Source organism: Equus asinus, chromosome 5, assembly GCF_041296235.1.
Source record: "Equus asinus isolate D_3611 breed Donkey chromosome 5, EquAss-T2T_v2, whole genome shotgun sequence".
NCBI classification, from domain to species: domain Eukaryota; kingdom Metazoa; phylum Chordata; class Mammalia; order Perissodactyla; family Equidae; genus Equus; species Equus asinus.
Window position 1 is genome coordinate 73,536,383 of NC_091794.1, and position 26,021 is coordinate 73,562,403.

General features: G+C 35.8%; 1 protein-coding gene across 5 annotated transcripts in view; it reads left to right on the plus strand.

Annotated features, from left to right (window-relative positions):
- Positions 1-26,021, plus strand: part of FAF1 (Fas associated factor 1) — a 472,685-nt gene that overhangs the window by 356,423 nt on the left and 90,241 nt on the right. For all 5 annotated transcript variants that reach the window (XM_044770763.2, XM_044770762.2, XM_044770761.2 and 2 more), the window contains 2 exons: positions 13,677-13,813; positions 18,004-18,092. In XM_044770763.2, coding sequence (XP_044626698.1) covers positions 13,677-13,813; positions 18,004-18,092 — 226 coding nt within the window. The remainder of the gene's footprint in view (positions 1-13,676; positions 13,814-18,003; positions 18,093-26,021) is intronic.

A 26,021-nucleotide genomic window follows, 5' to 3' on the forward strand; every position in this document is an offset into this window, starting at 1 on the left:
GTAATAGAGAAAAATGACAGTTTTATGTTATTTGCAAGTAAAGGGTTAACTATAGGAATTTTTAAAAAGCCATCTGTTAATTTATCTACTGTTGGCTGACTCAGTCCATAGCCACAGCAACAATTTAAAGAATCCTCCTCAATGGTCTCCTTCCGTGATCTTTCCTTTCTTCCATACATGATCAGCACCAAGAAAGTCCTCTTTAATGTACTTTTCTACGCCTCGACTAAGGAAAGAGTGAGGCAGGTTTACATGAACAGTAAAGTAGCTCAATCTGAGGAATTATCTTGCCCAGTCCCGGTATCGAATAAGGTTTTGGAGGCTCTGAGTAGCTCCCACATAAGTTACTCAACAACCACAGCAGCAAAAATTTATTATTTGGCTATTATGAAAGCTATGTAAGTATTAACTTATTATTCTTAAAGCAAAAGCTACACTCATTTAAATATGTCAGTTGCTGTTGTTAAAAGACTGTGCCTTTCTCTACAACTATTTCCTCACTGTGTGTGCAGTTAGATGTCAGTCATAAAATTTAGAGCAATTAAGAAATGAGACTCAGTCAGTCCGGGAGTATGAAGAACAGACGTTATTAGGCGAGTGTTATAACATTTCTAGATCTTTTTCTCCTCTATAAAACTGGAGGGGGGTGGCTGACCTATTTGACCTTAGACTTTTGATCTTTTATCTCTAAAATTCTGTGGCTTTCTGATAACTTGGACACAACTGTTTTCAATAGAAAAACGAGAGGTAAGCAAGAATAGTTTTAAAAATAAATGTTAGTAAAGTTTGTAAGTAGATTATAGCATACTGCCCTTACCAGCTTATGATGATCTAGTCGGAGTGACCTTTGAGTGTAGCCAAGGAGGCTACAATCATTTTCTGCCTCTTACACCAATAAAGGCAGTTTCCTTACCCTTAGAACTGTCCTCCAGGCTCATGCCGTTTGTGACAGGAGCTTCTCCTGAGAAAGTATCAATAGCTAAGAGCAAGACAATCACAATTGCTTTAAAAAAAAACTAAACATGTAATAACAACTGCAGCCATTAATTAGACACCTACTATGTGCCAGACACTATATGTATAAGCTTATTTAATCCTCACTCTATATACGTTATGCATTTAACCACACTTCTGCAAAGTAAATAGCAAAGGTCCCATTTCACATATGAGGAAACTATTTTTGGCTCAGAGAGGTTGTGTAACTTACCCAAGGTCATGCAAATGGTTGTATGAGATATAAATCCCAAATCTACCTATGCTTTTCTGCTACATAATGCTTCTTGTCCCATGACCTTGTCAAGCTGGATTATTCAACAACAAAAATGTACTGAATAACTGTGTGCAAAGCCCTGTGGGGGATATAAGAGAAGTATAAGACATGGACCTTTTGCTCAGGAAACAAACGTAAGAATCACCAAATCTTAGAGTCAGGGCTTAGAAGCGTTCTTAGTCAGCATCCAATTTGCAGCCATGCAGGCATTTTCCCTTAAAATGCTTAACAAATATTACTACAGTCTGTACCTGAATACTGCTAGGGAGAGAGTAATGGAAGATTCAAAAGACAGTATGTTTTTGAGGTGCTCTAAAAGCTGGAAAAGGTTGTTACTACAATGTTTCTTCCTATAAAGAACTGCTGCAACTTTCTCTCTTTTGGTTCTGGTTTTGCCCTTGGAATTCCCTGAAATAAGCCTAACTTCTCTTCTGCATTACAGTCCCTTTGTCAATTTAACCACAGCTATCTTGTTGCCCTAATTTTCTTGCCTTTTCTTACCAGACAAATTTATTTCTTTCTGTTGTTCCTCGTATGATAGGGTGTCTAGAGCCAGCCCATTCTAAAGGTGCCAGGAATCAAGCATAGTACTCCGGAGGCTTGTCTGGTGCTATGCTATGCTCAATTCTGTTCTGTAATTTTCTTATTGACTCCTGTTGAACTGAGGGTGTCAGCTACACCCTCTACCAGTTTTTCAGGTATGAGGCTGCTCAGAATGTGCTGGGTCTGAGTTGTTATTAAACCAGATCTCTGCTATTCTCTACTAACGCAATTGATTGACAAGATCTTTTTAAGTTTGGATTCTATTGAGTCTCCCAGGTTTTATCCCTCATAAATGATACCTTAACTCCTTATCATCTCTACTCCTGTTATCATTCTTGATAATCCTCTCAGTTCTTATACATGTCTAACTCCAGAAAAATTTTCTTCTTCTCCTTATTTACCACATTTAGATGTGGTCATCGATAGAAACTATATCACCTCATGTATTTTGATTTCAAACATCTGGCTCTGACCAGCACTTCCTATCCTACTTACTTGCTCAAGTATCATCATTGCTAAAGTTTTTTGATCTCATCATGCCCTCCAATCTATTGACCCCACCACTTCACTCCATCCATCCTTTTCTGTCTCCAGTATTCACTTCCCTCCTTGTCCTGTTTAGATTTCAAGGTCCATCATTATCACTTCCTTGAAATTTCTTAAACTCCCTCCCCTCTGTCTCCTCGCATTGTAATCACTTTGTTGAACCCATGTATCCACCTTCTCTATGCCTGTGCCGTTAAGGTTGAACACTGCTAAAGACGGTCACACTGACTGATTCTTTTTTCTTTTTTATTAAAGATTTTATTTTTTTCCTTTTTCTCCTCAAAGCCCCCAGTACATAGTTGTATATTCTTCGTTGTGGGTCCTTCTAGTTGTGGCATGTGGGACGCTGTCTCAGCATGGTTTGATGAGCAGTGCCATGTCCGTGCCCAGGATTCGAACCAACGAAACACTGGTCCGCCTGCAGCAGAGCACGCAAACTTAACCACTCGGCCATGGGTCCAGCCCCCTGATTCTTTTTCTAAATAAACACAAACTTCAAATGAGTACACAGTAATGTTGAGCAAGCCTACTGTGATTCTCTAGTTAGTTCTCTTTCTCAGGTGAGATGTTTATTTCATACTACTCCTTGTGCACTAAACATCTCATGTCCCTCTCTACTCCCATTCCCAGCTGCCCTCACTAGTTAATTGAGAAAACAGAAATCATCAGATAGAAATGATCCTAAGTTTTTGTTCTTCAGGTCTCAGTTTAAATGTCTCCTCTTCAAAAAGTCCTGATGAACCTTTCTAGAGAAGGTTTCTCTACCATCATTCTCTTTCACAGTATTCTCCTAGAACTCTTTATAATAAGCCGTTACTTTTCCTTATTTTTAAATTTTTTTCTAATTCTTCCACTAGAATATAAGCTTCGTAAGGGCAAGAATTGCATTGGTCTTTTTCACGTTTGTTTCTGACCATGATACTCAATAATTATTTGTTAGATGTTATAAGAATGCAGGCTCTCATAGTTAGTTGGCCTTGTTGTATTCTTAATAACCCATGCTGCCTCCCAGTCATCACTACTATATTCTTTCTTTTTTTAAAATTTAATTAATTTTTATTGAGGTAACATTGGTTTATATAACATTATATAGATTTCAGGTGTAGGTCATTATATTTCCATTTCTATGTAGACTACATCATATTCACCACCCAGAGACCTTTTGTCATCTGTCACTGTACACATGTGCCCTTTTACCCCATTTTATATTCCTTTTAAGTGTTCATAAACCATTTGTCTGAGTGACTTTTCTAGATTTTTGTAGGGGACTGAGGTTGAGTTTATTGCTCTGTGCTTTTTGAAAATCAAGGTATGTACTTGTCTTTAGGGACGCAGATTGCTCAGGTGATAGTCATTTCTATCATCATTTATTCTAACCTTTACTGTCCTGTTTATTCTTCCTATCCATTTCTTATCCGGTAAAGTATATATTAAGCATTTATTGTACCATATATTGGCTTGAATTGGGAAAACATTCTTACTCCCCTTATTTTCTCTCCTATATATATGTCTAAGTTTTTCCATTTAGCATTTATAATTTGCCTACTTAAAAATGGATATACTAGTTATACAAGAATAAATACAATATAAAACAGGAAAATAAAAAATAAAATCAGATGAAAATCAATTAAAAGTGGCAAATAATAAGTGTTTATAAACACCTGGGTTGACTTACATTTTGTACATAAACACTGAATTCAGCTCTGTAATTCTAGCAGCTGAAAGAGAAAAAGGAAATGTGATAAGCATATCCTCATTTATTCATCTACCCGTACAATATGTATTTGTTGAGTTTCTATTATGTACCAGGTACTGTGCCCTAAAGTTTACAGTTTACTATTTCCAGTTCTCATTGTCTGATTAAAGGAAGCCTAATAGTTCTTCTCAAGATTTCCTGGCACTGAATTTTGTTGCGTCATTTTCTATTTGAGAGCCATTAGAAAACATAATAGACAGTAACTTTTACTGTTGTTTTGCATAAGACAGATTATTTTAAATAGTTGTTTCTTAAATCAATCCCCTGTAAAAGCAGAGGGCTTTGTATTAAATCTCTTTTCAGTATTGGTGATTCTGTAGGGAGCTTAGGTGATGTGGTCCTTAAATATTCATTTTTGATGACCTAACTCATAAGAGGTATAGAGCTTAGAAGAAAAGCCTGCATAGTCAACCTGTCCATTCAACTCTCTGTCAAACATCAGCCGTCTCAGGTGAGCCTTTGTCAAGTGCTAGGTTGTAATTGATTCTTGCTTGAAAGCTTTGATGAGTGACCGAAGTGCTAATATTCCGTGCTGTTGGTCATTTATCTTTTAAACACTTTCCTCCTGTGTGTGAGATTTTTTACTAACGCTCTCCCACATTTTCTTATCCAGTAGAATGATAGTTCTGTTCAAATACATAAGGAAATTATGTACAAATGTCAAGGTTCAAGAGAAACTAACTCTGAAATCATGCTGGAAAGTATTTATATAATAATAAAATCTCCAAATTTTGCAGTGGAAAAAATTGGAGAACATGACAACATGACAAAATATATACCTTTACTTCAAATCTCTACCCTAGAATAGGGCATGATCTTATCTTATGGTGATGCTAATGGATACTATAGAAGTTCCATAGCAATATAATACAGTGCCAAGCATGCTGCTAAGCATAATTCCTTGTTTAGTAATATGAGTCTGAGATTGCTGTTATAACTTATTTTAGAAAACATTTTGCCATATCCTTAATTTGGGGCGGAGGGGAGAAAGGAAAAACCAATTTTGACCCTGAAGCACATAAGAGGGAGTAAAAAAAAAATTATTAATCCACAGACCAATTCTAAAAGCAAGTATCATTATCTTAATTTTATATATGAGAAAGCTAAGGCTTCGAAAGATTTAGTTATCCAGAGAAACAACTAGTAAGTGACAAAATCAGGTTTGTTTGACTCCAGAGTCTTTGTTCTTCCCACAGTGTTGTGCTGCTTGCAATAATTCCTACTTCCTACTTTCAGTCAGTGGGTGGTGACAGGATAAAATTATGTAAAAACTGCAGTATGCTCAAAATCAGGAGGGAAGCTTAGAGTCATGAACTTGTGGACCAATACCTGCTTATTTTGAGGGCCCAAATGACCTGTGGATGTGGAAGCACAGTGAAAGAGGTCTTGGAGACCATGATAATTCATGCCAACTGTCTTAATTAAACTGATTTCAGAAGTAGTTGGAAGAGGAAAAGGAAGGTTTTATGGTCAACATTGTCATCATGAAGATAAAGGTTACTGAAGCATGAATTGGCCCAGTCATGCAACAAATACACATTAGTCACTAGGTGCTAGGAGTGAGGAGGTGAGTAAGAGATGACTCCTGTTCTCCTAATAGCTGTCTAGGAGCACCATCTTGAAACACACAGTTCTTCCTGACTTCTAAGTACCCATTCCCTTCTCTGATTCCTTACAGCAGTTAGTCTGAACCGCTAATCCTAGGCCCTGGTTGTATACCAGATTATGTTTCCTGTTTGGGGGCCTTGATTTATCAAACCCAAAATATCCTTAGTATCTTAAGGACAGAAACTATGTCTTATCTTGTCATATATTTAGTAGGCCCTCATAAATATTGATTGGTAAAAGGCAAAATGCAGAAGAAATATTGTCTGGCATTTAACATAAACTTGCTCTCTTATACAGCTCCTGGAAAATGCATCTACTCTTTACATTGCTAGAGAAGGAATTTCTGCATTTGATAAGAGATTGGATTAGGTGTTCTCTATTATCCCTATACAGGGTACTTAAAATAAATGTTTATGTTCTTACCAGTGGTAAGAAAAAAGATAGTCAATTATCTATTTATGATTATTGTCCCTCCAAAAACTTACTATAAATTAGTCCATGTAGATTAGCTACAGCCCTGCCATTAAACAGGCCTGTCAGTGCCTCAAAGCCTTTTCACTTGAGTGATTTATAAATGACAACAAGGAGCTAGATTAAGAAGTTATTTCCTTCTTTCAAACTCTGGCTCCTAATCTATTGAGACAATTTAACAGTTTACTGTTACTGGGAAGTCTAAGCCTCAGACAGGTGAGAGAGAGATGCTTCTTATATTAAATCTTCCCAAAAATCTCATCGTGTGTTTTCTTAAATTTGCCTTTAGTTTGACTGTGTTCTCTAACATGCCTATGATATTTGCATTTGTGTGGAGAGCATATATCATCCTTTTAGAAAACAATTTGATAATATGTATCAATAGTCATTAAGTGATACTGCCCTTTTACCCTAAAATTTCATTTCACACTTTTTTTCTTGAGGAAGTACTTTAGAATATTTATCACAATATTATTTATAATGATTAAAAAAAGAAAGAAAAATCTAATTTTAGGTCAATAGTTATGAATATGGCAATGCATACATCTACTCAGTGGAATATTATTCAGCCATTTAGAATGCTGGTTCATTGCTATTGTGTAGAAGGCTAAAAAACTGTATCCGCCCAGACAATGATTACCACAAAAAGGAAAAGATATATTTGAACATAAGACTGATAAGAAATAGGCAAATGTGATTAACATTGTCTTAAAAGTTTATGGAATTGATATTACATGTAATTTTTCTTTATTTTTGTAAGGGAGTTACTGTCTTTCAAACCTGATATTTATTTCATGATTGGCTGTTACATTCACGTTAATGAAAACTCAAAAGGCGTAAAACAATATGTAATAAAAAGTCTCCTGCTTCGTCCTGTCTCTAAGTTATGCTCCCCAGAGGCAGTGTTATAAGTTTCTTATTTATCTATCCATAAATTATTCTAATATTTAAAAACCTGATATATGGGCTGGCCCAGTGGCACAGTGGTTAAGTTTGCATGCTCTGCTTCAGTGGCCCGGGGTTCACGGATTCAGATCCCAGGTGTGAACCTATGCACTGCTTGTCAAGCCATGCTGTGGCAGGTGTCCCACGTATAAAGTAGAGGAAGATGGGCACAGATGTTAGCTCAGGGCTAATCTTCCTCAAAAAAATAAAATAAATTTGAAAAGAAACTAGTGTATTTTTATTTTCCCAAATTTTACACAAGTGGTAAACACTATTTAACACCTTGCTTTTTCCATAACATTATACAGTCCTGTGTCACTTAATGACAGGGACACGTTCTGAGAAATGTGTCATTAGGCAATTTGGCCATTGTTTGAACATCATAGAGTGTACTTACACAGATATAGATGGTATAGCCTACTACACACCTAGGCTATATGGTACTAATCTGGGAGCCCCGTCGTGTATGCGGTCCCTCATTGACCGAAATGTCATTATGTGGAGCATGACTGTATCTTAAAGATATTCTGTGTCAGTTCATAAAGAACTCTTTCTGTTTTATGGCTGCATAGTATTCCTTTAAATTCTATAAAATGATGTAATTTACTTAACAAGATTCTATTGGTGAACGTTTGAGTTATGCCCAATATTCTATTACAAACCTACAGTAATTACCTGTGCATAGAAGAGATTTCCACATGAAAATATATCTATAGAATAAATTCCCAGTTGTAGGAGTGCTAGGTTAAGAGTATGTGTGCGTTTTTAATTTTAATAAATATTGGAAAATTGCCCACAAGGGAGTTGGTACCAATTTCACTCCTACTAACTGTACAATAGTGCCTGTTTTCCTTTAACCTGTATTACCAAGTTTTTTTCTCTCTCCTAATTTGACAGATGAAAAATGGTTTCTTATTTTAGCTTTAATAGGAGTTAACTCACTATGAGTTATTTTGACTATCTTTTCACATGTTTATGAGCCATTACTGTTTCCATTTCTGGGAGCTTTTATATATTGTTGGTTGATCTTTTTCTTATTGTTTTGTAAGAGTTCTTTATATATTAGGGAAGTTAGTCCTTTTTCTGTGGTTTGAAATTCAGATTTTTTTCCCCAGTTCATCATTTATCTTTTGGTCTTGTTGTGGTGTTTTTTGCCATGTAAAAATAGTCAAAATTATCAATTTTGTCTTCTATGCTTCATTCTGCCCCAGCTGTACTAACCCGTATTTGCTGTTCTCTCTGCCTGGAATTCTCTTCCCAGAGATGTGTGTTTCACTTCCCCCTTCACCTTTTGAGTTTTTGATCAAATATCAACTTCTCAGTGAGACTTTTCGTGACTATTTCATACTGTAACCTCCCCTTCCCTGCATCATTTTTCCTCCATCACCTGGAGTTCACAGCCTTTGGAGGTAGTTGTTGGTCTCACATCAGATTGCAGCTCACCTATACAAATGAAGTAAGTGAGAATTAACATCTTCAACATGGTCATCACATCAGGCGACTAGACACTGGATCCAGTGAAGCCACCATTGCCCCAAACATTCTGGGGACGACTTCTTTAAGAATTGCCTTCAGAGACAGTTTAAAGCCCTACAAGGAAAGCAGTCTTGTGTCCTCAAAGCAGTGTTTCTCAAAGTGTTGTTTATTAACCACTTGCATCAGAATCACATTGGCAGCTTATTAAAAAGGCAGTTTCTTGGGCCTTACCCCAGATGAGAATCAGAATCTCCAAGGGATAGAGCTGGGAACTTGCCTTTTAAATAAACTCCCTAGGTGATTTCTAGGCCATTAAAACTTGAAGGTCACTGCCTGTATAGTCAGTGTCCCCCAGCTTAGTCATATCTCTTGTTTACCTCAGTTTGAACCAAAGACTTTGAACTGTTTCCAAAATTCAAAGCCACCCTCAAAGGACAAAGGGGCATGTGCCAGGGGTACTGAAGATCATTCCCAAGGGGAACTCCAGAAATGAGCCGAACAATAGGATGGGCATGCAGACTTGTGGAAATGGTGTTGTGGTAGGAGAGAAAACTCTTTGGCTGGCCTGGTTGTGGTATGCTTAACAGTGCTAGTCTCACTTCACACATTAAAAAACCTCTGCTTAAATCTCCCTATTAAAGGAAAAAGGAGAAGAAAGGAGCATTGTGTGCTGGTTAGATAGGTAGATGATCTGTAAGGTCCTTTCTCTATCTTATATTCTGGTTTTTCTACCAATTTACATAAATGTGATTGAACAAACCCTAGACACATGAATGAATGTGTGTAAGTAATGAGGCTTTTTGCTATAGCAAAAACTGCTAGTTTGGTTTGTTTTAAAGGGAAGAGCCTCCTTAGACCAAAATGGCTTTAAAAGTAGTAGCATAAGGTTAACAGCTGTAGTGTGTACAAACAACTTGCCCCAAACTCTTGAGTAATACTGGACAAGTCCTGTAGCTCAGTAACCTGAAGTTCTTTTGCTCAGTAACCTCCCATTTTGGAGAAATGTTTCACACATTCTCAGAATGACATTTAATGTGTTCAATGGCTCAAGGGTAAGCAGCCAGAAGTTTTGATATCGATTCTTGGTTTTAAATTAATTAACATTACTAAACATAAATATATTAAAAAGAAAATAGTTATTTTAGTTTCATATCCACTTTTAAATGTTTTTTAGAATTGCACAGCTGCAGCATCTATAATTGTGTTTTCTTATTTTCCAAAGATTAATATCTGCACCTTCATTCTCTGAATGAAAATAAAACCAGTGACTGTTTCTGTGTAATTAACAATTCTTTGATGCTATATCTTGCTATGCAAAAAATCTTCATTTTAATCCTGAAAGTAATTATGATAAAATGTTAAATATCATTATATAATTAATAAAATAGCTACCACTTTTAAGGGCCTACCATATTCTCGGCGCAATTCTGAGCGCCTTTTGTATCTTCTAGGAATATAAGTGTTTTAACGATAAGTGTTAGTCCCACTTTACGTCTGAGGCTCCTTTAAACTCATGGAAGTCACGTTGAAATGTAATAATCAGGAAGCCTCGGCAAAGCAGTTGGCAGCCTTGTGCCCTCCATTTTTTATAAAATGTGCCTCCTTTTACGTTACCTGGTATATAGTATGTAGACTGTAAATGTTTGTGGAATTTCATTGCCCTCCTCCTAAATTGCTGTGTTTCTTTTAGTATATGTTTTATTTTGGAGTACAACTTAGTAAAAGTCAGTGACATGCAGTTATGACTTTAATAGAAAGAAACTAAACTATATCCTGATTTGAATTAGAATGAGATTATTTTTTCCCATATCTGATTTATTAGTAATCCTGCTTTCTATTAGCAAGATAGAAAAGATGTATGCTTCAGAGACTGGAAATTTTACTAATGATTAATATATGCTAGCCATTAGATGTTCTGTTATTTTTATCCCCGAACTTTAGATTAAAAGATAAGATTTTGTCTTACCTTTCAATTTTGGATTCTAATAGCAAGAACTGGTGAATATGAACTACTAATTATATTTTGTTTCTTCACCAAGGCCAAAGTTTGAGACTTCCCCCTCCCTAACCACCCCTCCCCAACCCACCTCCCTCCACCCCCAGGGACCAATGAGTTGTTTTATCCTACCTGATTTGTGAATAACCATCTTCTTTCATTCACTTTCTCTTCCCTTCCTTTTTCTTTCCCTTCCTCCCTCCCTCATTTTACCCCCTTAGTGAGGGCATTTATTCTTGGTCTTTTCAAATCTGTCACTTTAGCTTTTGGCTTTGGGAGTTGGTCTGGCAGCTTGTTATTTCCCCTCCTCAAATAGGTCTATGATGAGTAGGTTATTTGATTTATTAAAATCTTTTATAATTAAAAAACAAAGCCATTTCTCCTTGCCACAGAACACTTGTCATTGCTTCTCCCATTGGGTTTGAAATTGCAGGAATCCAATTGCTGTGGAAACCATTTATCCCTTCATGACGCCTGGCTGTGATGAACACCATATGTAGTTAGGTTGGCAACTTTGGTGCTGCCACTAGATGCAATGGCACATTTTTATCTCTTCAGAAGGAAGAAAATACCACAATTAGGAGAATCACGTTTTTCTCTTAAAATAACTTGTTTTTCCTGTGTCTGTTTTGATTCTAATGTTTTGAACTGGATTTTTGCTGCAAATAGTGTGCTGCGAGTGATCTGGAGAGGAAGAAGTAGAGCCTCCCAGCCATGAGACAGATTGATATCTGTGAAGTTCTTGTAAATGTAATGGAAGGTACTGACAAATAGGAATTTTGTATTTTGGGGCTGTCTGTTGGCTCTGTAGGCTTGTGATGATTGCAATTTGAAAGTCTCAAAGTAAACATGATTCAGATCTTAAGAAGATTAATCAGATTAATTAAAATTTTAACAAAGTCTCTCTTTGATTAGAACAAATTGTTAGTTAAGGCCACTAGAAAACATCAAGTGACTGCGTGGTCCCTGTATTATATCTTAACTGCTTCCAAAATATTAGAATGATTTGCCAATACCTGGTAGAAAATTGACCACTTTGTTGTTTTTCATAGTTAATTGAATGGCTAATGTGCCTTTGAAGCCTGTACCTCTCTTGAATATGTTTTGTTTAGTTTTGAAATTTGTGTTATATATTAATGTAAACCAAATAAGATTCCTACATTTTCATAATTATTTTCCTTTCTAACTCATTTTCACAAAAAGAAAATTTGGGAATACACAATTTACAGGCAAAATTGTCTTGAAATTGAATTCTTCAAACCACTAAGCCAGCCAGCCTGCCTGTCTGCCTGCCTGTCTGCCTGCCTGCCTTTCTTTCCTTCCTTCCTTTTTTGGGGGTGCCCTGTTTAGTTAGTACTTAATATCTCTTGTGAGGCTAGTGCTGTGATGGCATCTACTGTGTGATATCCACTTAATCCATTGGTGTGAAAGCAACAAGGACTTATTTTCTCCCTTTTGTAGGAAATGGCATTCCAACTGTTTTTTGACATCTTTAATTTCAGAGGTTGCCAGTGATCAGATCAGGGTCAAGATTGACTTCAAATATTTTAGTGAGAAGCGGAAAGAAAAATGAGATCCTGACTTTCTAGTCTCCTGATCTACACATCTCCATTGATGAATTAAAGCTATATGGGTGTGAAATTTGGTAGGGAGGCTTAGGCTGCTTGAGCACCTTTTATCCCATAATAGTTGTGAAGATCTGAATTTTCATGGGGGCACTGATATTTCATGGCCAACAATGGGTTTCTTAAGGACTTGTCATTTCAAATTGCCGTGAGGTCTGGTTATTGCTGCTCTAAATGTGTGTATGAACCTGCCTCCCGATGAACTTACTGTAGTGGTGCTAACTTGTCTTGACACTCTTGCCCACAGTTCTAGTGGCCCTTAACACGGTCTATTTCTGTAGTGACAGCACAAGTTTTGTGGAGAATTCAACCTAAATTTCTGGGATGAATTTCTATAGACAAGAAATATATTGGCTTTAAAAATTAAGAGGTTTGATTCTGTTTTGAATTTGGATATCCAATGAATCTGAGCACATGACATTTTAATGCCGTTTGTCTTTTCAAATAGATTTACCTTCTAATGCATGTGACGACAGGACTTTGCTCATCGGCTAGAACATACATTTCAGAGGAGTTGTTACCTAAAATATTATCATAAGGCATAAGAAAACACGCGATTTAAGTTGCCTTTCATGAACATAATTAAGAATTAATAAGCCAGTACCAGTGGCTAGTCCCCAGAATTTCCACTGTTTTGCCTTTGTGACCTATGTTATTAAAAGTCCATTATTTTTACAGACTTTATTAAATTGGATCTTATTAAAGCATTCTATATTTGCATTTGGTCTTTCATAATTCATTATTATTATGACATTTACTTTTTACCATCAGATCTGAAAACATATCATAAGCTACCCTTTTCTCTTGAAAGAAATGCTAATTTCAAACAGTCCTCTAATAGAAGAGAAAAGCTTTATCAGTTTTTTCATTTATTCCAGATCGTGTTAAGAATACTAATGCTAGACTTCGGTATGCTAATATCTCTGAGCTTTTTTTGGTCAAAAGCTTAGAATTATATTTATCCCATACTAAGTATGAAACTAAAAGACCTGCTACTACTGAAGAAAACACAATCTAAAGTACAGTACTTGATTCTAAAAACTTATCAAAATGTTGCCAAATTCTGTTTAGACTAGGATGATACTAGTCAATTTAACTTTGTACCATGCAATATTTGTCCTATTTAAGAAATTCTTTCCTCTTAAAATTCATTTTGTTTGTTTTTCATATAGTTTAGGGTAGTACAGCTTGCAGTGTTTAAGACTAAAAATCCTATGCTGTCAGCCCCAACATTTAGGGTGTGCTTTTCTATATGATAATCATTTCTGTATCATTTATGATGTAATTGAAATCTCAATCTAGCAAGATTTTACATACTGAGATCAGGAGGCATCTAATTTTAGCATAACTAATAAAACATTTAATGGGTTTTTTGTTAGAGTACTGGTAAATTTATTAATCTCTGAAATGAAACTTACTTTGGATTTTGTCTCATTTTAGATTTCTGACAATGTGCAATAGACACTTTGGCAGTGTGGTTGCACAAACCATTCGGACTCAAAAAACAGATCAGTTTCCACTTTTTCTGATTATTATGGGAAAGCGATCTTCTAATGAAGTATTAAATGTGATACAAGGTAAAGTACATGTCACAAGGGGAGTAGAGTGTCTTCTTGTGTATTTAATAACTTATAATATTTACCATCAAAGCTGACAGTGACTCTTTGTATTGCTGAATATCTTTGCATTTTAAAATATAGAACATCCTGCAAAAGAGCATTTTCAGAAAGTATAGGGGCTATGAAAAATGAAATATGCTACGTGAAAATCCCAACAGAAATATCTTAATAAAATTGCACAGCCCTTGGGACTTAGGATAATCATGTTAAATGTTTAGAATTGCTAAATTCTCTAAACTAGCAATTAAGTCATAATCAGTTGTCAAATGTGACATTTCTTATATATTCATTGCTTTCCTGCTGTAATGTTGATTAGTTGAAATAATTGCTTATTTTTAGTTATCTAGAAAAACCAGTGACTAGATATTGTGAGTTGAATTGTTCACAGTGGCGCTTGTTTCCCCTTATTTGTATGAATTCATGTTTAAGATGCAACCCTGAGGCGTGAAGCTAGGATGCCTGTGAATTTAATCACAGTGCACATTCTTTACCAAAAAAATAAGTGATTTTTTTTTACTGTTACTAATGTATCCCAGGGATTAGTATATAAAATATTACCTTATTTGTGGCCAAACCTAAGATGAAAGCAGCACATCTTCTCTGTGCCATAGGGGAAAAGATGTTTCAAGTGCCCCAAGCTAAAGCTTGTGTGTGAATTACTTAACTTTTGTCCCTATTTAAATCAAAAGTTCGATAGCAGATAGTGTGATGGAAGTGGAGTGTAAATTCTAGTGCCTTTAAAACTCAAGTAAAACAAAACCTCTAGTATATTGTGTTTTCTCTATAACTAGAACACTCAGTTTCGTAAACAACGTTAAAGAAGACCTGCTGGGGGAACACATTGCACGGGGTAAATGGATAATGAAGACAATATTTCGTGCCTGTTTTCCCTGTCAGAGGCAATATTACAATAGCTGGTGGTTCTCAAAGTGTGGTCCATGGATCCTAGAGGTCCCCTAGACCCTTTCATGGGCTCCACAAGGTCAAATTTTTCAAGGTATTATTTTCATCATAGTAGTAAGACTTTTTATTTGCCTTTTTACTGATTTGACATTTGCACTGGTGGCACAAAATCAATGTTGTGTAAAACTGCTGGCACCTTAGCACGAATCAAGGCCATGACACAAAACTGTACTAGTAGTCATTTTTCTTCACCTCCATGTATGTGCAGTTAAAAAAAGTATTACTTTTATTAAATTTTAACCCTTTTTATAGTTTGTGTGACACAAGAGGAGGTATGAAGAAAGCACTTCTGCTGCATTTTAAAGTACACTTTGGAGTCTCAAAGAAAAGCACTTGTGTGGTTGCCTGAGCAGTTGAACTCATCATTTTTTTTTAACAGAACATCATTTTTACTTGAAAATGACTGACAAACTATACTTATATAGCCTGAGTATTTGGCAGACATTTTCTCTAGAATGAACAAGATGAGTTTGTCACTTCAAGTAAAAGAACTGATAATATTTGTCGCCAATGCTAAAATTTGAGCCTTTAAACAAGAAGTTACATCCTCCACCATAAGATTGACAGCTTAAATACCTTTCGATGACATCAGTGTTGATGTTAACAGATGCGATTTTTTGATATCATATAATTAGGTGTGTCAACATTCAGAAGAAATGCATAACTCAGTGAATCAGTATTTTCCAAGTGACCAATGCATGATGTTGCAAAATCAGGCATGGGTAAAAGATCCATTCAAAGGGCAAGATAGACCAAGTGGATTTTAATGTAACAAAGTACAAAAAGTTCATGGATATGGTTTCAAATTCCTCATGAACCCAACCTTGAAGAGACTGCCACTTGTCAGTTTGGGTGTATTAAAGAAGGAGTCCTCCCTTTTCCAACTACATATCTGTGGGAGGCCAGATTTGCATCATAAATTTCAACCAAGACAACACTGTAACTGGTTTACTGTAGAAGTAGATGTGAGAAACCAGTTGTGTTCTGTTAAGCCAGACATTAAAGAGATTTGCAAAAGTGTTAAAACAATGCCATTCTACTTACCAAACTTTTTCTTTTGGAACATGGAGTCATTTCTCATAAAAATGTGATATTTATATTAACATGTAATGGGTTTATTATTGTTACTTTTAAGTGAATTGATAAATATGTTTTAAATATTTGTTTTAATTTCTAACACAGTAAATGTTTGTAACTATAACCCACATAAATAAAAATTCTTTGGGGATCTCAATAGTTTTTAAGAGTGTAGAGAGGTTTTGAAACCAAAAAGTTTGAAAACCCTTGCAATTGGCTCTAAAGGATAAATTTACCCTGAACTGCATTAATTGGTACGTTTTCTCTGTCTTGGATCATTTAGGGCTTAAGTATAAAGTATCTACAAGTCCACTTTGGCAGTGAGTCCTTACAGTTGGGGCTGAAGCATAGTTGATAAGCGGTTGCTTAAACCTGAAAATTAGTGGCCAGTAGGTAGTCACGTATACAACTATAGTATTTTCCCGTTGATGATTCCAGTACCCTCCATAAAGTATTCATGCCCCACACCCTGAGTTTTAGTCACTACAGTTTGCAAATAAGAAATGGAAACCCAAAGATTTGCCCAGTAACAAAATCTACTTTGAAGGTGCTCCTAAACTTTTTTTTGCCATTTGTCATATCTATTAATAATAACTACCAGTGATTGTGTGTGTACTATGTACCAGGCACTTTGCATTATCTCTAAGCTTTCTAAGAATCCTACAGAGGTAGTGTTATCTTCATTTTGCAGATAAGGAAATTGATCTTTAGAAAGCTACAATCATTCGCTCATTCACTCATTCATTCATTTCCTGAGTGAATCTTTATTAAGCCCTTGTCACGTGCTAGGCACTTTTTGGCACTAGGTCATATAGTTTGTAAGTAGTGGAACTAGGGTTAAAACTATGACTACAAAATCAGTTCTGCTTTCTCAATACCGTGGTACCACACCAAGGTAGTATTTGTTCTCTAGCTCATTTATTGAGAGAATAGTGCTGATGTGACCAAATTAGATCATTTCTTTTGCTGAGGACCACAGATACTGGCTAACCCCATGCTGCCAGTGGTCATAAGGAAAAGTGGGAAAAGGACCATTGAAAGATCATATTAGTCAAGCCTTCCTCTGGAAGAACACCAGCAAGGATGCTTACTATTTGTTGTCCTGTTGGTGTCCATTTCATTAATGAGACAACAAGACCCCTTCTCGGGCCCTGGAGAAGGACAGACTTTTTTGCCTCTAGGGTTGAAAGAAGGAAAGAATTGCTATATTTTTGTATATCCTTATGAATTTCTCTCTTGTAGATGCATCCAAAGCAAATAACAGAACTTAATGCATTGAGGAAATGGCATATATGTGCTGTATGTTTGTTATGGACTTGGACAGGGAATAAAATAGCATTAGGTAAAATCAAACATTTTAAAGACTTTCTTCATAAAGATTATAGCATTGTTATTTGAAAGCAGATGACAGGGGAAAATACCAATTGGGCAAAAAAAGAAATTAATTTTTTTCAGAAATTGAATTACTGTTTGTTTCACCAAAGAATTTTTAGTAATAGAAGATAATTCTAAGTAAACGGTGTATTAAGGTGGCAAAGAGGGATAGCCTTTTGAGTCAGACTCATTTGGTTTCAAATCCTCGCCCCACCGGCTTGACCACCTTGACCTTGGTTGACAGATTACTTGAGCTCTCTAAGCCTCATTTTCCTTCCCTTTAAAATCAAAATCATATCGACACCTTTACAACACTGTTGTACAGGTTAAATGAGATAACATATATAAAGTGCTTAGCCTAATCACTGGCATATGAACGAATGGTAGTTGTTGCTAGTGTGATTAAATAGATAAGTTTTCATAACTTGAAAGAACTTTTTATCCTCATAACTTGAACATTCTTCTTTATAGTGTTAAAAATTCTTCTTATTAAGAGACTGCTCCCTCAAATCTGAATATTCTGAAATTTCAACTGCTAGTGTATTGCTTTACTCTTTCTTATTGAACATATGAAACTTTTCAATTAAAACATGAAAGTATTTTAACTAGATATTAGCATACTAGTCTGTAACTTTTTTAGACTGTAATTATTCCTTACTGATTAATTGTAGAATGACTTTCGTTTTATAATAGCTTTAATAATGTGAAGTTTGACCATCTCCGTGTGTTGCTAGGTAACACAACAGTGGATGAGTTAATGATGAGACTCATGGCGGCAATGGAGATCTTCACAGCTCAACAACAGGAAGATATAAAGGATGAGGTAAGGTGAAAGGTTAAGTAGACCTTTAATAGGATTTTGATGAGATAATTTGTCAAATGGTGATCTTGCCTATGTCATGATTGGTAAATAAGGATGATGAAGATGCATTTCCAGATTAACCAAGGAATTTTATGCCATTGAGTTTACCTTTCACTCCATTCTTTTTATGACCCCAAGACCCAACAATTTGTTTGACTTTATGGACATTTATACTTTGCCAGATTTGGAGTGGTGGCAGGAGGTCAACTTGCAGGAAATGATTTCCGAAGCATGTTTACAGAAGAAAATACAGCCCAGGAAATCCTGTCTACTATATGGAGTTTTCACTCACTTTTAAGGTCTTCGTACTCTTTTTAAATATTGAGGTTGGTTAGCAATAAACACATTTTACATTTGAACATATTTTTGAAGCACTGTAAGAATTAGTAAAAGATCTCCAGAATTCTGGATTTTTCAGTCTCCCAAACATACTTAGATGGTATAGGTGACCTGAGCATGGACTCTCAAATAAAATAATAGAAACAGCAATATTGATAATGACAATAGTAGTCAATACTTACAGAATATTGGTAATGTGCTAGGCACTATGCTAAGCGCTTTAAATTTATCATCTCACGTGATCCTCGAAACAACCCCGTGAGGTTGTATATGAGTCAGACAGAGTTCTGGCAGGAAACAGAAGGCACTTTCAAACTGGGTTATTTGAGAAGAGTTTAATAAGGGAACTGTTTATAAAGATATGGGCAGGGTTTGTGGAAGTCAACAATGGCTAGTACCAACTCTAAGGCTAAAGGGACCATTTCCACCCCTAGACATAAAGGCCTAGGAGAGAGTGGTACGTGGAGAGAACTGCCTCTGATAGAGGAATATGGCCAGCCCTTAGTGACCTGGTAGGGAGCAAACCAGAGAATAGCTTCACTTTCCTTCCACACTCTCATCTCCTGCCAGTACCTCCTATTGACCTCACCTAACTAGAAGCTGAAAGGCAAGAGAACCTTGCTGTTCCTAGGTGGAGCATGGATACTCAGGGGCAAATGGAAGACAATCTAACACAGATTGGTATTACAATCTCCACTTTTCAGATGAGAAAACTGAAGATAAAAAAGGTTAAGTTAATTTACCCAAGGTCACACAGCTGGTAGGACCTATAATAATCTCAAGCAATCATTACTGCTTTATTAGTCAAGAAATTTCTGGCTTTGGAAAATAGCCTTAAGATAAAATATGAAACAAATACTAGCATTTCTTAATTTGAGGTACTAAATTCACAGATATTTATAAAATTATCCTTTTTAATTTTGTTTGATTGTAATTAAAAAAAAAAAAGATTTCCATAGAACAGTTAAGGGAGAGTTTGATTTCTGAGCAATGATGAAAAGTTTCCAGGTATAGTGAGTGTTTTCAATAGCATACCCTTGAGCTATTGCAAATGGGAAACATGCACAATTTTATTATAACCTTGTACTATTCTATTTCACTTTATTTACTTATCTCTGTCATCCATTAGACTGTGAGTTTGTTAATATCTTTGTGAGCAAAGGTCATATTGTATTCATGTTTGTAACTCTATCCCCTAACAGTGTACCTAGGACAAAGTAGGCACTCAATAAATGTTTGTTAAATGATTGAATAAATGAAAACTTGGAAGAATTTATATGAAATAATGTGACTTGAAAAAAATGATACTTGATTACAAGGATATAAAACCTGGTGTATCCACATTAACAAATAGGAAAATTTGGAGTGCTGTAACTAGTTTAGAGTTTTAATGCTCATTAGGTTTCCTTTATTGCTGTAAAAATATTAAGTTTGTAATTTTTCTTAATAGTCAGTGTTTCATTTACTCTGAAGGAAAGGTAATCAGGTATATGGTAGAAAGGTGTTTATCTGTTACTCTATAAATTGACAGTGACATTTTGAAATAATGAAGTACTGTACTTAGTTAGGAATTTGTAATAATAGATGTGTTGCCACTCAAGATTACATTTATCCTGAAACAGGCATTGATTGACAATAATTCACTAAACACATTCTTCACCCATTTAAATCTTGAGTCTCATTAGTGCTAGATCTACAGATTATGCTGTATAATAATATGAATGCACAATATTTGCATGCATATTCCCAGTTCATTCTTTCATCTTAATTTGTGTTCCTCATAATTCATTGGTAAAGAAATTGACTTTAATTCCTTTAATACTGAGCACAAAATTTAATATGAGGGTTACAGGAAAAAATCCAAGGCTCCATTAATTGAAATTTTTATTGAAATTTAACTACAAGAGGTAAGGATTTCTCTTTGTTTTTAGAGTGTCTGCATGAAAGTTATCATTCAGGTCAAAAGTAAAGTTCCTAAGAAAAGCTTTTCTAAGTTTAAAGACTTCTTTTGGACTATCCAGAGATCATAATGATTTGGTATCTGCTCAGTATATGACGAGAAACACTGTCCCTTGTAATTGAGAATTTGCCTTTACTTTTTAAAAAATTTCAAATAAGACTTTATCTTAAGCTTGCAATTCAAATCATATTCTTGAACAGATTTGAAGGATGGCTTCCTAGGCCTGAGTTTATTTAAACTTAACTTTGGTTTACTTATACCCATCACTTCGATGATTCTATCATATTAAGGCAACCAAAGATGTCTATACTATACAAAGCTTTTATTAAAAGCTTTAATGAAACCAAGCCCAAACCATGTTCATACCCTGAATCATTCTTCAGTGGCCCAGAATGGACTAACCTTTATATCACTAATTATTCTATCTCTAACCAAGAAGTATACATTATATGAATCTCTGCTTTGACAAGACTGCCTATAGCTTTATTCGTAGACATTTTCATCAGTGGTATTAGTTTGGTTTTGTGTTTACTGAGCATCTATCAAGTATGTTAGCTCTGGACTAGGTCCTGAGAACAAAGAGGTGCCTTCCTCCAATGAAGGGCTGTTGGCAAAGAAGGGATGAGGAGAAAAGCAAATATTACTACATAGCTGTAGCCACATTTTAGAAGCTGTTTTTGCTTACAGCTTGGTTCCAAACAATAGATGCTTTCTAACATGTAAATAGATTCCATTTTTTTCATATGCACTAATTTTTTAGCCATGAGTAACCTAGAAACCTCTGATTATCCAGAGTTTATGGTACTTGGTTCCTGATCTATTTATTGTTTCATTCATTTGTTTGTTCATCCATTCAACACTAATTTATTTAGGATCCTCTATCAGAGGTGCAAGGATTACTCCTTTCCAGCCTAACCTCTCTAGTTAACTTGTATCTGAGCAGTAAGTAGCTCAGTAACTGTCATAATACGGATGTAGAGATCAGGGCAGACTTCAAGGGCAGTTACATCATTTTCGTTTCTTTGGTAATTCTATGAATACACTAGGAGAACATGGGCAAAATATGCCAGAGGGGCAGTGTGGGCTTATCTTAAAGGGTTCTGATTTGGACTCAAAAATAGTACTGCCACAGCACAGGGAAGCTATGCTTGTTGGCTCATGGCAGCTTTTTGAGTTGCCAAAGGAAGTTGCTGGCTCTGTGGTTTGCTCCATGGAATGTGTAGCTTTTTTGTCCTAACCTTTGTCTTCTATCTTAGTGTTTTAAGCACTCCACTCCTTTTCCTTTCTGCTGTCTAAAATCTCACCTTTGTCATACCTATTCTCTGTCTAGAGCTAACAATGGTAAACAAGGTACAGATTCTGGCTTCTCTTGATGTTTTCTTTAAAATAGGAATAAGTCATCACAAGACAGAGAATAAAAACAATATATTTGTGCAAAAACTAAAGTGAAACTTATAAGACAGACCAACTTGTAAAAGGATCTTTTGCTATTAGTCTATTAAAAAATATATCTGGACTACTTCCTGAAGCTACCAAGAATACTCATTGGTCAATAGTTCTGTTAGGAGAGTTTTCCCTGATAGAGCTGTATATAAACTTTTATGTGAGATACAAAAAAAAAAAAAAAGCAGTATTTTTAAACATCAGAATTCCACTGAAAATGCAAAAGTCATAGAAGACCTAATACCCGACAGTGATTGAGGAGGAACGGCTGAGTTAACTGTTAATGATTAGGGCACTAAATGGATAGCTGAGTATACCATAGATGCCCTTCTTTAGGTCATTGCTTTTTTATTTTTATTTTTGAGATATAATTTACATATAATATTAGTTTCAAGTGGACAAATAGTGATTCAGTTTTTGTATATATTGCCAAACAATCCACCATAAGTCTAGTTAACATCCATCACTACACATAGTTACAGTTTTTTTTCTTGTGATGAGAACTTTTATGATCTACTCTCTTAGCAGCTTTCAAATATATAATATAGCATTGTTAACTATAGTCACCATGTTATACATTATATCTCCATGACTTATTTATTTGATAACTGAAAGTTTATACCTTTTGACCACCTTCACTTATTTTACTCACCCTCTACCCACTCCACCCCGCAACCCGCATCTCTCACAACCATTGATTGTTCTCTGCATCTACGAGCTCAATATCTTTTTCTAGGTGCCACATATAAGTGAGATCATATAGTATTTGTCTTTCTCTGTCTGACTGGTTTCACTTAGCATAATGCCATCAAAGTCCATCCATGTTCTTGGAGATGGCAAGATTTTCTGCTTTTTTATAGCTGAATAATATTCCAGTGTGTGTGTGTGTGTGTATACACACCACATTTTCTTTACCCATTCATCCATTGATGGACAGGTTGCTTCCATATCTGGGCTATTGTAAATAACGCTGCAATGAATACGGGAATGCAAATGTCTTTTTGAGTTAGTGTTTTCATTTCCTTCAGTTAAACACCCGGGAGTGGAATTACTGCATCAAATGGTAGTTCTATTTTTAATCTTTTAAGGAACCTCCATATTGTTTTTCATAGTGGCTGCACCAATTTCATCCCCACTAACAGCGCACAAGGCTTCCCTTTTCTCCACATCCTTGCCAACACTTGTTGTTTTTTGTCTTTAGCCATTCTAACAGGTGTGAGGTGGTATCTCATTGTGGCTTTGATGCATTTCCATGATAATTAGTGATGTTGAGCACCTTTTCATATACCAGTTGGCCATCTATATGTCATCTTTGGAAAAATGTCTCTTCAGATCCTCTGCCCTTCTTTTTTTTGAGTTCATAATAGTTTACATCATTATGAAATTTCAGTTGTATATTATTTCTTGTCTGGCACCACGTAGGTGCTCCCCTTTGCCCCCTGTGCCCACTCCCCACCCCCCTTCTCCTGGTAACCACTGAACTGTTTTCTTTATCCATGTGCTTGTTTATATTCCACATATGAGTGAAATCATCTGATGCTTGTCTTTCTCAGTCTGGCTTATTTCACTAAGCATAATTCCCTCCAGGTCTTTCCATGTTGTTGCAAATGGGATGAATTTGTCTTTTTTTCTGGCTGAGTAGTATTCTGTGTGTGTGTGTGTGTGTGTGTGTGTGTGTGTGTGTGTGTGTGTATACACTCCACATCTTGTTTATCCGATCGTCAGTCCATGGGCACTCAGATAGTTTCCATGCCTTGGCTATTGTGAATAATGCTGCGATGAACATAGGGGTACATACGTTACTTTGGATTGTTGATTTCAAGTTGTTTGGGTAGCTACCCATTAGTGGGATAGCTGGGTCATAGGGTAGTTCTATTTTTAGTTTTTCAAGGACTCTCCATACTGTTTTCCATAGTGGCTGCACCAGTTTGCAACCAGCAGTGTATGAGGGTTCCCTTCTCTCCACAGCCTCTCCAACATTTGTTGTTTTTAGTCTTAGTGATTATAGCCATTTTAACTGGCACAAGTTGGTATCTTAGTGTAGCTTTGATTTGCATTTCCCTGATGATTAGTGATGTTGAACATCTTTTCATGTGTTTATTGGCCATCCGTATATCTTCTTTGGAAAAATTTCTGTTCATATCCTCTGCCCATTTTTTGATCAGGCTGTTTGTTTTTTTGTTGTTCAGTTGTGTGAGTTCCTTGTGTATTATGGAGATTAACCCCTTATCGGATATATGATTTGCAAAAATTTTCTCCCGATTGGTGGGTTGTCTTTTGGTTTTGATCCTAGTTTCTTTTGCCTTGCAGAAGCTCTTTAGTCTAATGAATTCCCATTTGTTTATTTTTTCTTTTGTTTCCCTTGTCTGAGAAGACATGGTATTCGAAAAGATCCTTTTAAGTTCCGTGTCAAAGAGTGTACTACCTATATTATCTTCCAGGAGTATTATGGTTTCAGGACTTATTGTCAAGTCTTTGATTCATTTTGAGTTTATTTTTGTGTATGGCATGAAATAATGGTCTACCTTCATTCTTTTGCATGTGGCTGTCCAGTTTTCCCAACACTATTTATTGAAGAGAGTATCTTTTCTCCATTTTATGTTCTTGGCACCTTTGTTGAAGATTAGCTGTCCATATATGTGCGATTTTATTTCTGGACTTTCAGGTCTGTTGCATTGATCTATGTGCCTGTTTTTGTACCAGTACTGTGCTGTTTTGATCACTATGGCTTTGTAGTACATTTTGAAGTCAGGGATTGTGATACCTCCAGCTTTGTTCTTTTTTCTCAGGATTGCTTTAGCAATTCAGGGTCTTTGGTTGACCCATATGAATTTTAGGATTCTTTGCTCTATTTCCGTGAAGAATGTCATTGGGATTCTGATTGGGATTGCATTGAATCTGTAGATTGGTTTGAGTAGTATGGACGTTTTAACTATGTTTATTCTTCCAATCCATGTGCGTGGAATCTCTTTCCATCTCTTTATGTCATTATCAACTTCTTTCAATAATGTCTTATAGTTTTCATTGTGTAAGTCCTTCACCTCCTTAGTTAAATTTATTCCTAGATACTTTATTCTTTTTTTTGTGATTGTAAATGGAATTGTATTCTTGAGTTCTCTTTCTGTAAGTTCATTATTAGAGTACAGAAATGCAACTGATTTTTGCAAGTTGATTTTGTACCCCGCAAATTTACTGTAGTTGTTCATTATTTCTAATAGTTTTCCAATGGATTCTTTAGGATTTTCTATATATAAGATCATGTCATCTGCAAACAGCGAGAGTTTCACTTCTTCACTCCCTATTTGGATTCCTTTTATTCCTTTCTCTTGCCTAACTGCTCTGGCTAAAACTTCCAGTACTGTATTGAATAAAAGTGGTGATAGTGGGCATCCTTGTCTTGTGCCTGTTTTCAGAGGGATAGCGTTCAGTTTTTGCCCATTGAGTATGATGTTGGCTGTGGGTTTGTCATATATGGCCTTTATTATGTTGAGGTAATTTCCTTCTATCCCCATTTTGTTAAGAGTTTTTATCATAAATGGCTGTTGGATCTTGTCAGATGCTTTCCCTGCATCTATTGAGATGATCATGTGGTTTTCATTCCTCATTTTGTTAATGCGGAGTATCACATTGATTGATTTGCAGATGAACCATCCCTGTGTCCCTGGAATAAATCCCACTTGGTCATGATGTATGATCTTTTTGATGTATTGCTGTATTTGGGTTGCCAAAATTTTGTTGAGGATTTTTGCATCTGTGTTCATCAGCAATACTGGCCTGTGGTTTTCCTTTTTTGTGCTGTCCTTGTCAGGCTTTGGTATCAGAGTGATTTTGGCCTCATACAGTGTGTTAGGAAGCATTCCATCTTCCCTAATTTTTTGGAGTAGCTTGAGAAGGATAGGTATTAAATCCTCTCCGAAAGTTTCGTAGAATTCCTCGGGGAAGCCATCTGGTCCTGAGGTTTTATTCTTTGGGATGCTTTTGATTACTGTTTCAATCTCTTTCCTTGTTATTGGTCTATTCAGATCTCTACTTCTTGATTCAGCTTTAGGAGGTTGTAAGAGTCTAAAAATTTATCCGTTTCCTCTAGATTGTCCAATTTTTAGCATATAGTTTTTCATAGTATTCTCTTATATCCTGTTGCTATTTCT